The 12,339-nt window shown below is 35.5% G+C and overlaps 1 protein-coding gene and 1 long non-coding RNA gene across 2 annotated transcripts in view; both read left to right on the forward strand.

The window, feature by feature from the left end:
* Positions 1–2,299: 2,299 nt before the first annotated feature.
* On the forward strand, positions 2,300–4,813 carry LOC310734130. The gene is made up of 5 exons (XR_014535977.1): positions 2,300–2,514; positions 3,269–3,342; positions 3,478–3,786; positions 3,880–3,924; positions 4,016–4,813. It is a non-coding gene; the product is annotated as an uncharacterized lncRNA (long non-coding RNA).
* Positions 4,814–7,569: 2,756 nt separating this feature from the next.
* fdxr (ferredoxin reductase) overlaps positions 7,570–12,339 on the forward strand; it is a 33,591-nt gene continuing 28,821 nt past the window's right edge. Inside the window, exons 1-2 of the mRNA XM_083556591.1 lie at positions 7,570–8,108; positions 9,471–9,565. Coding sequence (XP_083412717.1) covers positions 8,027–8,108; positions 9,471–9,565 — 177 coding nt within the window. The 5' untranslated portion in view covers positions 7,570–8,026. The remainder of the gene's footprint in view (positions 8,109–9,470; positions 9,566–12,339) is intronic.

Consider the following 12,339-nt stretch of genomic DNA (forward strand, 5'->3'; position numbering starts at 1 on the left):
TGGTGCTCTTCCTCGGCATGAAACCATACTGTTGCTCACAGATTGTCACCTCTTCTCTCAGCCTGGCTTCCACTACTCTTTCCCATAACTTCATGGTGTGACTGATCAACTTAATTCCCCAGTAGTTACTGCAAGACTGCACATCTCCTTTATGCTTAAAGATCGGTACCAGCACACTTCTTCTCCATTCCTCAGGCATCTTCTCACCTTCCAAAATCCTGTTAAACAACCTGGTCAAAAACTCCACTGCCATCTCTCCTAAACATCTCCACGCTTCTACCGGTATGTCATCTGGTCCAACCGACTTTCCACTCTTCATCCTCTTAATCGCTGCTCTCACTTCCTCCTTACTAATCCTATCTACATCCTGCTTCACCAACTCCACATCGCCCAACTTCTCTCTCTCTGATTTTCCTCATTCATCAGCTGCTCAAAATACTCCCTCCACCTTCTCAACACACTCTCCTCACTAGTCAACACATTTCCCTTTCCATCCTTTATTGCTCTAACTTGCAGTACATCCTTCCCAGCTCGGTCCCTCTGCCTGGCCAATCGGTATAAATCCTTTTCTCCTTCCTTAGTGTCCAACCTCTCATACAGCTTCTCATATGCCTTATCCTTGGCTTTTGTCACATCCCTCTTTACCTGCTGCCGCATCTCCTTGTACTCCTGCCTACTTTTCTCATCACTCTGTCTATCCCACTTCTGTTTTGCCAACCTCTTTCTCCTTATGCTCTCCTGCACTTCCTCATTCCACCATTACGTCTCCTTGTCTTGCTTTCTATTTCCAGATGTCACACCAAGTACTTTTCTAGATGCCTTTCTCATCACTCCTGCAGTAGTTGCCCAATCATCCAACACCTCTTCAACACCACCGAGCGTCTGTCTGACCTCTTCCCTAAACCTTACACTACACTCCTCCTCCTTAAATTTCCATTATCTTATTCTTCTTTCAGTCCTCACTCTCCTCCTCTTCTTCTTCGCCTCCAAAACCATCCTACAGACCACCATCCGATGCTGTCTAGCTACACTGTCCCCTGACAACACCTTACAGTCTCCAATCTCCTTCAGGTTGCATCTCCTGCATAGCACATAGTCCACCTGTGTGCACCTTCCTCCACTCTTATACGTCACCCTATGATCCTCCTTCTTCTTAAAATAAGTGTTCACCACTGCCATTTCCATCCTTTTAGCAAAATCTACCACCATTTGCCCTTCCACATTCCTCTCCTTAAAACCATACCTACCCATCACCTCCTCATTACCTCTGTTCCCTTCACCTACATGCCCATTAAAGTCTGCCCCAATCACCAATCGTTCTTTCCTAGGTACACCATCTACCACTTCATCTAATTCACTCCAGAATTTTTCCTTTTCCTCCATCTCACAGCCAACTTGTGGAGCATAGACACTGATGACATTTATCATCATCCCTTCAACTTCCACCTTCACGATCATCACCCTATCAGAAACTCTCTTCACCTCCACTACACTCTTACTGTACTCTTCCTTCAGAATCACCCCTACACCATTTCTCTTCCCATCCACACCATGATAAAACAGTTTAAACCCACCTCCAATGTTCCTGGCCTTACTCCCTTTCCACTTGGTCTCCTGAACACACAGCATATCTACCTTTCTTCTCTCCATCATATTAGCTACCTCTCTCCCTTTACCCGTCATAGTACCAACATTTCAAGTACCAACCCGAACCTCCACTCTCCTGCACTGCTCCTTTCCCTGCCGTCTCTGTAGACGTCTTCCTCCTCTCCTTCTCCTCCTTCGGCCAACAGTAGCCCAATTTCCACCGGTACCCTGTCGGCTAACGATACCTGTGGCGGTCATGTTAACCCGGGCCTCGACCGATCCGGTATGAAATTCTCATTTGTGATCCGCATATTTGATTTGGCACATGTTTTACGCTGGATGCCCTTCCTAACGCAACCCTCCCTATTTACCTGGGCTTGGGACCGGCACTAAGAGTGCACTGGCTTGTGCAACCATAAAGGCTGGGTTTATTCTGCAACCTCATAATGCATTATATAAGAAGACTCAAAAGGCAAAGGGAAGTAGCACAAAGTATTGACTAAATGAGTGCCAATTATTGTACCAAACATAAAATAACATAAAATAAAGATAAATGAACATTGTCATAAATAAAAATTTGTTGTGTTTGCAATTGCTTGATATCCATGATTTTTTTTTACAGGCTTTGTTCATCTTCTGGTGTCAGCAGTATTAGTGTTGTAATAGTGGTGGAGAAGGCGGTAGATAGATAGGAGGAGTCTGCATAAACTGTGAGAGAATTTTTTTTTCCTCTTGATTGACAAAGCAAGCTGTGTCTTGACCGGTTTATCAATTCGCTTTGTGTCACATTAGAGGTTGATCTGAGATTGCTGCGTGACACTCATTTTGAAAGTAAAAGCTGCTGAGAGGCCACACAAAAAACGTAGACTTCGGAAAGGATTAGTCATTGCTGAGTGCTCTCTCTCTGGGTAGCAGCAACCAGAATCTGTAAGTACCTTCAACACATTCTTTTTTTATGATGCAACGTTCAGTTTGCTTTTTTCCCCACATTATAATCTGATAAATGCTGTATGTATAAGGAAAAAACCTCGAGCTAAAAATACAATATGCAGAAATAAGTATGTTTCAAAATGTTTGTTTGTTTGTTAGTTTATTTGTTTGTATGTTTTGCAGCAATTATTAATTTGCATTATTTTGGAGCATGTACAATTTTTTTTTTTTTTTGCATGGGTACAAGCACGCTAAGAAGCAGAGCAGGAAACAAAAGCCAAATATTATATAATTTGCAAAACTTCTATGATTGTTTTTGTTGACATCTGGATCACATAGACTCATCTGTTCATATCAGGAATCAGCTGTGTCTGCAGTAATTTTATCATGATATATTGATGCTGTACGGCAATTCAGATTTTTTTTTTCTCTCAGACTTTCTGTGCTACGAATAGCTTTTTTGTTTTGGTGAAATCTAATTCTTAAAACCCAAATTCCTATTGCAATAAAACCCACATCCGGCTTCATATTGCATCATAAGGCTGCTTGTAAACACAATTATTTTGTCTAAGACAAGTACCTTATCTTAATGTTAAATAGAAATAAAATATAAAAATAAAATATAACTAATGCAGTTATACAAAGTCCAGAAAGGAAGCTTACCTGAGCTTGCATCATGTGTATAATGTGCATGAAAAAGCTGCCAGTAATTAAACTGAAACATAATTATCAATTTACTGTGTTGTTCTAGGACGGAGGTCATGGCCGGAACAAGTCTTTTTTACTGTGTGCTGATTCAAGTTCTGCTTATCACAGTCTATGGCCGTGAGTCAAATTTATGTCTAATCAGATGAAAGTCTTATTATTTAGCCACAAATACAAAAAGTAGACAGTAAGAAACATAGAGCATTGTGTGTAAAATTCTAAGACTTTATTCCTTCCTTTCCTTTTTTCCTACAGAATCTACAAAAGTTAAAATTACATGTCCAAATCAAAATGTGACTGTGGGAGAACCATTACATCTAATGTGCTCTGTTACATGTGATAAATGTAACTATACAGATGGCTATAAATGGAGCAAAGTGAATAATGATGACATCACCTGCACCAATACATCTATTCCTGATAGTATGAGTGACATGAGTAATAGTTATAGTTATAAATATCATTGCACAGTTCCAAGTGCATCTGAAAATCACAATGGGACCTTTACATTTTTTGTACAAATGACAACTGGAAATAATCAAACAACAGTGAACGTGACCATAGGTACGTTTCCTTTGTTGTTCTATAATATGTATAGCTCTTGTGAAAGACTGCAGTTCACATTGTTGAATTTTTGTCATTTTGTACTTTTTACAGTGCCTCGCGATGCTGATCCCACCGGACTGTTTCATTATACTGCAGGTATTTTACTTTCCAATAAACATATTTTATTTTTAATGCACGAGATTTGATGTGGGTTTTATATAATTGAATGGGTTTTGTGTTTTCACAGGAAAAGTAATCCAACCCACTGAAAAAGATCGTTCACCTGCAGTTGTTGTAGCTGTAATGGTCATGTTTTGTTTTTCCATAAGCATCATGGTTGCAATTGTCTTAAGAAAAAATATAAACTACCACATTCAGCTCTGTTCAACCCAAATCAGAGAACCTGTCATAATATAATCACTTTGTGACACTGTGTCGGACACAAAAAAGAAGAGAAAATCAAGAAAAGGGAGAAAAATTTTAAAACTAGAAGAAACAACAAACAGCTATGTAGACGTGACCTTTCCTTTTCAAATGCTTTATTTCTCATTTTAATGAAATTTGTTTTATCTGTTACTTATCACTATGTGATGGTTTGTTGTGAAGTGACTCGTTTCCTGACTTGGAGATTTTGTGGCCCAGGTAACAGTAATTTTTCTTAAAAAAATAATTTTCCTTTTCAGCTGTACTAAAAGTAATCACTGCAGTAATATTCTCAAGCATGTTGTTTGTGACTGTGTCCTACTCAACCAGTTCAAAGACGTCCTTATCCAGAGCATAAATGTAAATAGATATAAATAAGGGTATATTATCCTCAAGCAAAACTGTTCTAGCTTTGCTTTGGGGAATTCAAATGCCTGTACTGTGCAGTGAATTAATGAGCATTCCAAAATAAAAAAGGTATCTTGTGATTTTGTATAAACATACTACAGTGTGCATGACTTTCAACACTATGTATGGTACTTTTGTATTGTGTATTCTATTGTGCATTTTGTATAGTTTTATTGTAAATATGTATAAATTAATAAACTTTCTTATTACTACATTGTTGGGTGTTTAGCATTCTAATGAAACGAGCATTTGTTTAACCAGTGGCATTATTATAATTTTTTAGCATTGCCATCAAAGCCTAAAAGCAAGACTATAAACATATTCATGGCTATCAGCACATAGTTCACTATGAAACCACACACTTCCTTTAGTTTACATACCAGTGGGTGGATGATCTTTTATTTAGTGTTCTAATATACAACAGATAAAAATCTGAGGCAAAATCTGTTTTTTTCCAATGTGGAATATCTTTCATTGTAAAGAATTGGTGACGAGAAAAATTATGGAACGATTGCCATGGATGTCATTATCCTTCTGCTTTATGAACTGTGGGATTTTGAATGTTGACAAACAAAGAAAGCTCTGAGCTGATTGATTATATGCATGGCTCCAGATACCAGATTTTGACTGATGATCAGTTTCATCTTAAATCTTAACAAAAGATCCTAAGAAAGCTTGTCCTGCAAGAACTGGATTATGCCATCTTCATCTTGGTTTTATGTGTGAAAGCTGTACTGACAAAAGAAATACTATTTGTCATGCCAATAAAGCAAATCAAATGGAGGGGTTACCTGAGAAATTCGTAAACAATCCTTGCATTTGTTCCTGCTTTTTGTAAGGCATATCTTTATTATTTATTAATGAAACTACACAATTATAATTATTATATTACACAATATTTGCTAGTGGTGTTGGTTCACTTACAGTCCACATCTAAAGTCATTTTTAAATAATAATACAGTTACACTGACAAAATAAACTATTAATACAAAGTCAATACTGACATGAAAAAATATATTTACTTTACTGTATATATAATAAACTATATACTGTATAAATACTATATAAAATACTGACACCTTGTAACCTTTAAATGTGCATCTAAACAATTTTTTTTTAAAAACAATGTTGCACAGAGAGAAAGCACATGGAAACTGAGAAACTAAGCAAATTATAAAAAATGAGAAGTAAAATAGAGCACAGAATAGGAAGAGGGAATGTCACCAGACTGTGGTTAAAACAAGTAAATAACTATTGCATTAGATAAATAATTAAAATATTTATAACATAACTCAAAAATATTATTTTTTAAAGTATTTAAACAACAATTCCGATTATTTTATTTTTGCTATATGCTGATGACGTGTTTGAAATTAAAGATCAAGACAATAGATCAGAATTTCAGCTTTCGTTTCTTGATTCTTCTTAGACAACACAGAACCTGGCACTTTCAGAGGCAAACCACTCAAATTTTCGGTGTGCAAAGTATTTTTTTGGTTGGTTAGAGCCACTTTGATGGCTCTAACCAACCATCTTTTAGGTGAGTGAAAGTATTGGAACTTGTAGTGACATTTCATATTTGGTTCATATGCTTGAATTGGAAAACCCCTGACATTACCAAACTGTTGCATTCTTATTTTGTGATGCTTTCCCAGGCTAGTATTACAGCTTCTTGTAGGTGTTGTTTTGTTTTGGTGGCTTCACCCTTCTTCTCTCTGGGAGGTGAAATCCCACACAACTGTGATTGAATTGGTGTGTCTGAAACCCTCCACATTCATTTCCTTGATAGAATCCAATTATAAATAATTATCAAGCCTGTTCCATAAGCATCCATGCAAGCTCAATCCTTGACACTACCTCCACCATGCATGAGCAATGAATTGCCATGTTTCGGCTCATGAATATATTCTTTCATTCTTCATTCTATTTATCAGTCTGGTAGCAGTGTATCTTGGTTTTATCTCTGTAGCCTGTACTGATAATTCTAGTCTGGCTATGCTGATTCCTGTGGTCTGATTGTGATTTGCATATTTTGATATGTCCCTTTTTTTTACAATCTTGATTTTTTTTTTCACAGAGTGTATTGTGCTACCTTCACCTCTGACATAAATTGATTTTTTTTTATGATGTTTGTTCTGAATTTTTTTTTAAACAGCTCTTACAATGTTTTTGTCATAAACTGCTGCTGTTTTTCTTGGTCAACCTGTTTAATGTCATTTTTCCGAAAGACAGCTCTCTGGTCTGCATGTTGCTTTATCCATTTTAACAACACATTCTAAAATGTCTTAACTTGTGCAATCCAAGGCTTAGACAGAGAATAGACATTTAATTGTTATAGTCATCCAATCAAAGCATTATAAGGTCATAGATTAGTTTCTTAGCATAATGTACCCGTGGCACATGCCCCTTGGTGGTTCTCAGGTGACAATTTACAGTTTTAGAGATTTTTGTTACTCAAATAGGAATCAAATGACAAACTGCCATCAAGGTGTACTTCAACTACCAAAGGCAGAGGATTCTAGTTCTCACAATTTACAAAAAAAAAATAAAGACAAATAAATAGTTAGTTTGATAATCCTTATTCCGGGAGAAGATTTTGTCATTTTTCCTCAGTGGAACAACCGAAATCAAGAAAATGGAAATGCAGAATATTCAGCCATAACATTTAGTCTGTATACACATAAAAACCCTATCCTAAGATTCATATTGAACCATTAAGCTCAAGTCTAACTAATAATAAAGAAATATACAAGCATAAAATATACAGTCTTTGCCTTTGTACAAAAAAAAAACCCATTACCAAGCTGACTAAAATCTACATAGTTGTGTGTTTAGACAGTTAACAAAATTCACCTCTCAGCACCTTCTTATCTCATGACCTGAGATAGGAAGACGGACAAGGACTTATTGTGTCCTTGTTTTGACATGTTTTCATACTTATGCCTTAATTCAAGGCTAGAGCTCTACATACGGAACCTTTAAATATGGACCGTCGTTGAACACGGACTGTTTTGCGGGACGGATGTGTTCATGTTTTTCATGACGCTTTCGCTGGATGTTTTAGTTTGAATTCATTCGCATTATTAACATGTTCTTTATATTTGCTTTTATAAAGCGGAAAAGGTGAGAGAACAACATGAGCACCTGTAGCCTAGAAATGACTAAACAAGGTGCCATGTGATTATTTTAAAGTTTCACCCCGATTAGTGGAACAAAGTCCATGTGAGAGTGGATTTGAATGCAGCAGGAGAAGTGCACTTCTCATTATCATGGGAGAATAATAGCTAAGAAAGGTGCAATGCTCCCAAATATTAAACAGAGGAAGTAAAAAAAATCCATAAGCATCGTACTATCCATTGCTACATGTCGCTATACAGTAGAGCATCTAATTTGTTTAGCATTAAGTCGACTTTCTGAATGTGGAATCATGAGGAACATAAAGAGATCACTCATGCCCCTGTCCTGTCTGCTGCAGGCATCAACATGTCCAGCTGCTCTTTCATCGTCTGGTAAGTTTGTTTTGCTTACTTTTCCTCTTTTTTTCTGTTTTTTTTTTTGTTTGCTTGAAAATTCTTTGATAACATTCTCTACACCATTGGCATCTGCAGCTAAAAAGTTCAAAGTACAGACCCTGATCTCGCACACAATTTATAAGTCTTTGAAGGTTCCTGTACAGCTTCTCAGTTCATACATGCTCATTCCTGCAAGGTTTCTAAAGAATGTGTAAGAATAAAACAGAGATACACCATTAATGATTTTGCTGTAAAACCACAACTTTTTAATGAAGCTGTGCCTACAATAATTGTTTTAATGTAACAGAGTGTAACAACATTTTACAGATCTTTTGAGATCTTTACAGATCTTTTTGATCATCCAGTGCTCATCTCCACATTCTGCATTGGAAACCTTTCCAGACTGCTGCAGGGGATTTTTTATTTTTTTATTTTATGCACCAAATATCACATGACCATTCAACATTTCTCAAGCTTTATCAACGAACCGTTGATAAACGAACTTTATCAAGTTTAAAACGAAACCGAAAATGAACAAACAAATAAACAAAGAAATAGCTAACAAAGCTTTTAAAAAAAAATAAAAAAAATAGGGTTAGGGTTAGGGTTAGGGTTAGGGTTAGGCTTTCATCGAGGTTTACATATTAAATTTATAAATTGACTTCAAAGTAATGAGGAACAGCATGTATTTTTCTGATTTGTGAAAAGTAAGTGAAAAGTAAGAAATTGCACATTAAATGAATTGAAGTAAAAGCTTCCCCATATTGAAAACTTGAAAAATATTACATATGCTTGAAAAAATGTTAAGTGCAAATACTTCATTACTGTCCACTAATGTTGTAGAAAAGGATTCCAAAAATTAAAAATGTATTAGTAGTCAGGTCAAGTCAAGAGGCTTTTTTTTGTAATTTCTACTATACACAGTGGTACACAGTAAAAATAAGACAATGTTCCTCCAGAACCCTGGTGCTACACAAAACAACAACATAGAGCTACAACACAACACAAAGCTACATAAAGTGCATTGAGTCCAACCTAGTGCAAACAGTGCAGACGAAAAACAGTGCAGACAGACAGATAACACAAGTCAATAAACATAACACAAGATAGTGCAGACTAGTGAACCTACTGTATACTCTGAATGCAAAAAGGACTATAAAAACTATAACTGAGAGTGTGTGTATATATATATATATATATAGGTTGTACAGTTCGGTAACACACATTTGAGTGTGTGTGTGTGTGTGTGTGTGTGTGTGTGTGTGTGTGAGTTCCATTTCAGTTCTGTGTATTGAGAAGCCTGATGGCTGATTATCATTAACAATAATGCTAATGATGATACTGTTGCTCTCTTTTCAGCACGACGGCTCGTCTCCGGATGTGCCTCGAGTCCAAAAGTGTGCATCGTGGGAGGAGGTGCTGCTGGTTTTTACACGGCACAACATCTCCTCAAGGTTAGATTCAACCTATAATAAATCACTCATGTTTTTTAGGGCACTGGTTTCCATGAAATCATTCTCCCTTTTTCCTCATTTATTTACTGCGGGTGAATGATTTGATTCCCTCCAGCCGGGTGGTAAATTGGGAGTTGTGACTGCACATTAGGATTTGCTGCTTTTTGCTAGTGTTGCTTTCCATAGTTTTCTAATTGTGTATCCCCTCAGCTTAAAGTAATTAGCTCACTTTCTCAGAGTCTGCTTAGATGTTTCTGTGTGTGCGGGTGTGTTTTTGTGAGAAAGAATGTATTCTGGGATATCAGATTGCCGGGTAAAAGATTACATGATAAGAGCAAAATACCATGGGCAAAGGGCAAACAACTAGCAAATATTCCAACCAAAGCAGGATTCCATATTTATTATGGAAAAATGGCTTGGTGGCTTACTTACCTTTTTTGTGGCAGTTTTATTACGGGGTCGGGTTGCTAGCCCAACTCCCATTCTCCTCCTTTTACAGCTGGGCTTTGGACCATCATGAAAGGTTTGCATGTACAATCGCTATCCAACAAGAACCCTTTATTACAAACAAACAAAAAGAACATTAAAAGAACATCTGTTTTCCTGATGGCTTTCACTTCTTTTAAACAGTTATCTTAGAGCGGAGTGAGTGAAGCTCTTCCAAATCAAGTCAAATGCGATGAAAATGGCTGCACTTCTGAGTGTGACTTTTGAGTTGTAGATATGTTTTAGTATTATATTTTTATGCACACACTTGTTAAAATCAAGTGTTGCGGCAAGTTAAAGTCATTCTAAAGAAAAGCCTGAAGAGATATTAAGTAAGCAAATAAAACAGATAAAAAGGTTTTGGTTTGAAATTCACTTTTTTAGCCATTCTTGAATAAAAAATATATAGCTAAAAACTGTCTTTTCTATATAACCAGTTTAGCTTTTATCAATTTTGAATTTTTTTGCTATACACGGCATAAATTACTTTTACTTTTTTATCATTGTAAATATTTCACTTTAAATTTTTTGTTTCTTCTTTTCTCCTTGTCAGAGATGATTATAATTATAATAATTATAATAATTATTATTATAAAAAAAAAAATTCCCTGCTTAACTAGTGAAAGTAATCATTTGCTACTTTTGCATTTGTTAGAGTGCTCCTGGGTGGACCTAAGAATCAAAAGTAAAAGTATGATTTTGCTAAACCATATATCTCAACAGGCTGTTCTCAAAAAATGTTGAATGTACAGTTTTACAAATTTAACAGAAGTAAACAGATAAAACAGATAATCCAGTTTTGGTTTCAAGTTGACTCTTTAAACATTCTTGAATGGTTCGATAAACAGATATACTTAAATTAGCTTTAGTTATTTTAACTTCAGTTTCAATGGTTTCGATTTAAGTCAGTTCAATAAAATTATTTGTTGTATTGTACAATTCTTATAGCACTTTTACCAATGGACATTGTCCCAAAGCAGCTTTACAGGAACAAAAAAAAAAGATTAGGAATATAAATGTTATTGTTATAAGTTATTCATTATTCCTAATGTGAAAGTCAAAGGTGATAGTGGCAAAGAAAAAGTCCCTAATATGGTATGATGAAGAAAAAGCGGAACCTTAACTTAAAAAAGGAACCGATTCTTATGAAATGTGTTCTCAAATATCCATTCATTATTTTCACCACTGGTGAGGTAATAAACTGGTTACTGATTGACACTTGTTTGCAAAACTGTTCATGGCAATTGCATCTCTTAACCATTTTATAGTTTACATTTATTATAGTTTAAATCCATTCCCACAGTTCTTCAGAATCACTGAACACTAAGGAACACATTATATGTTGGATTTATCCTCATATATGTGTAGTTTGTGTTTTTTATTATTATTATTTAATACTTGTGTAGTGAAATTCGTACTCCATAAACGACTCCATAACTGACAAACGTACACTTATAAAGAACATCTTATTTATTTTTATCACCATATTATCTGTGTGAAGCTGCTTTGAGACAATGTTCATTGTTAAAAGCGCAATACAAATAAAAATAAATTGAATTGAATAACTGGATATATCAGGCAGATTTTCAAGAAAGAATCATGTTCAAGAAAATAAAACCATTAACCATTTGCAAAGCCAAGCTACATTTTAGAGGGATTGTATTGATGTTTTAACTACTTTATAAGATTAAACCTTTCGACGAAGATTTCTCAGATGTGAAAAATATTAAGCAGAACAAGTCAATTTATTTATTTATTTATTTATTTATTTTTTAACAGAACAGAAGGGCTATTAGACTACAGCTTTCGCTGAGGTTGCAAGAGGTCAATCACCAAAAATAGCCTTTACATAAAATAATAAAATGATACAAAGGACTACAGAAAGGTTGTCTATTGAAGTACATTCACTTCTGTGCCTGCAATTACTTTACTGCTCTTTGTCACATCCTGTCTATTAGTATTAAACATAGCATACCTGCATAAAATATAAATAATATCCTATTTTTAGTAGGCAAAAGTGACCTTCCTGTGAACATCTGTACATGGTTGATTACAAAAACACAAAAACGCTTTGATGTGATGTTTTGTCAAATGGCTTTGAAGGAAGCATGAACTAGCCTTCACCCTGTTTGTTTGGGAAATGCCTATATAACCACAGAGGGATATTTTGTATAACCCATTTCTATTCATACTTCTATTCTATGCAATTGTAGTAGGTTTTCAAATAGTGTTACCAAATAATCCTCAAATAAAGGGTAAACAACTGTTTCGAAGTGTAAATTGGCTGA

This window comes from Silurus aristotelis (assembly GCF_946808225.1).
Source record: "Silurus aristotelis genome assembly, chromosome: 12".
Classification (NCBI taxonomy): domain Eukaryota; kingdom Metazoa; phylum Chordata; class Actinopteri; order Siluriformes; family Siluridae; genus Silurus; species Silurus aristotelis.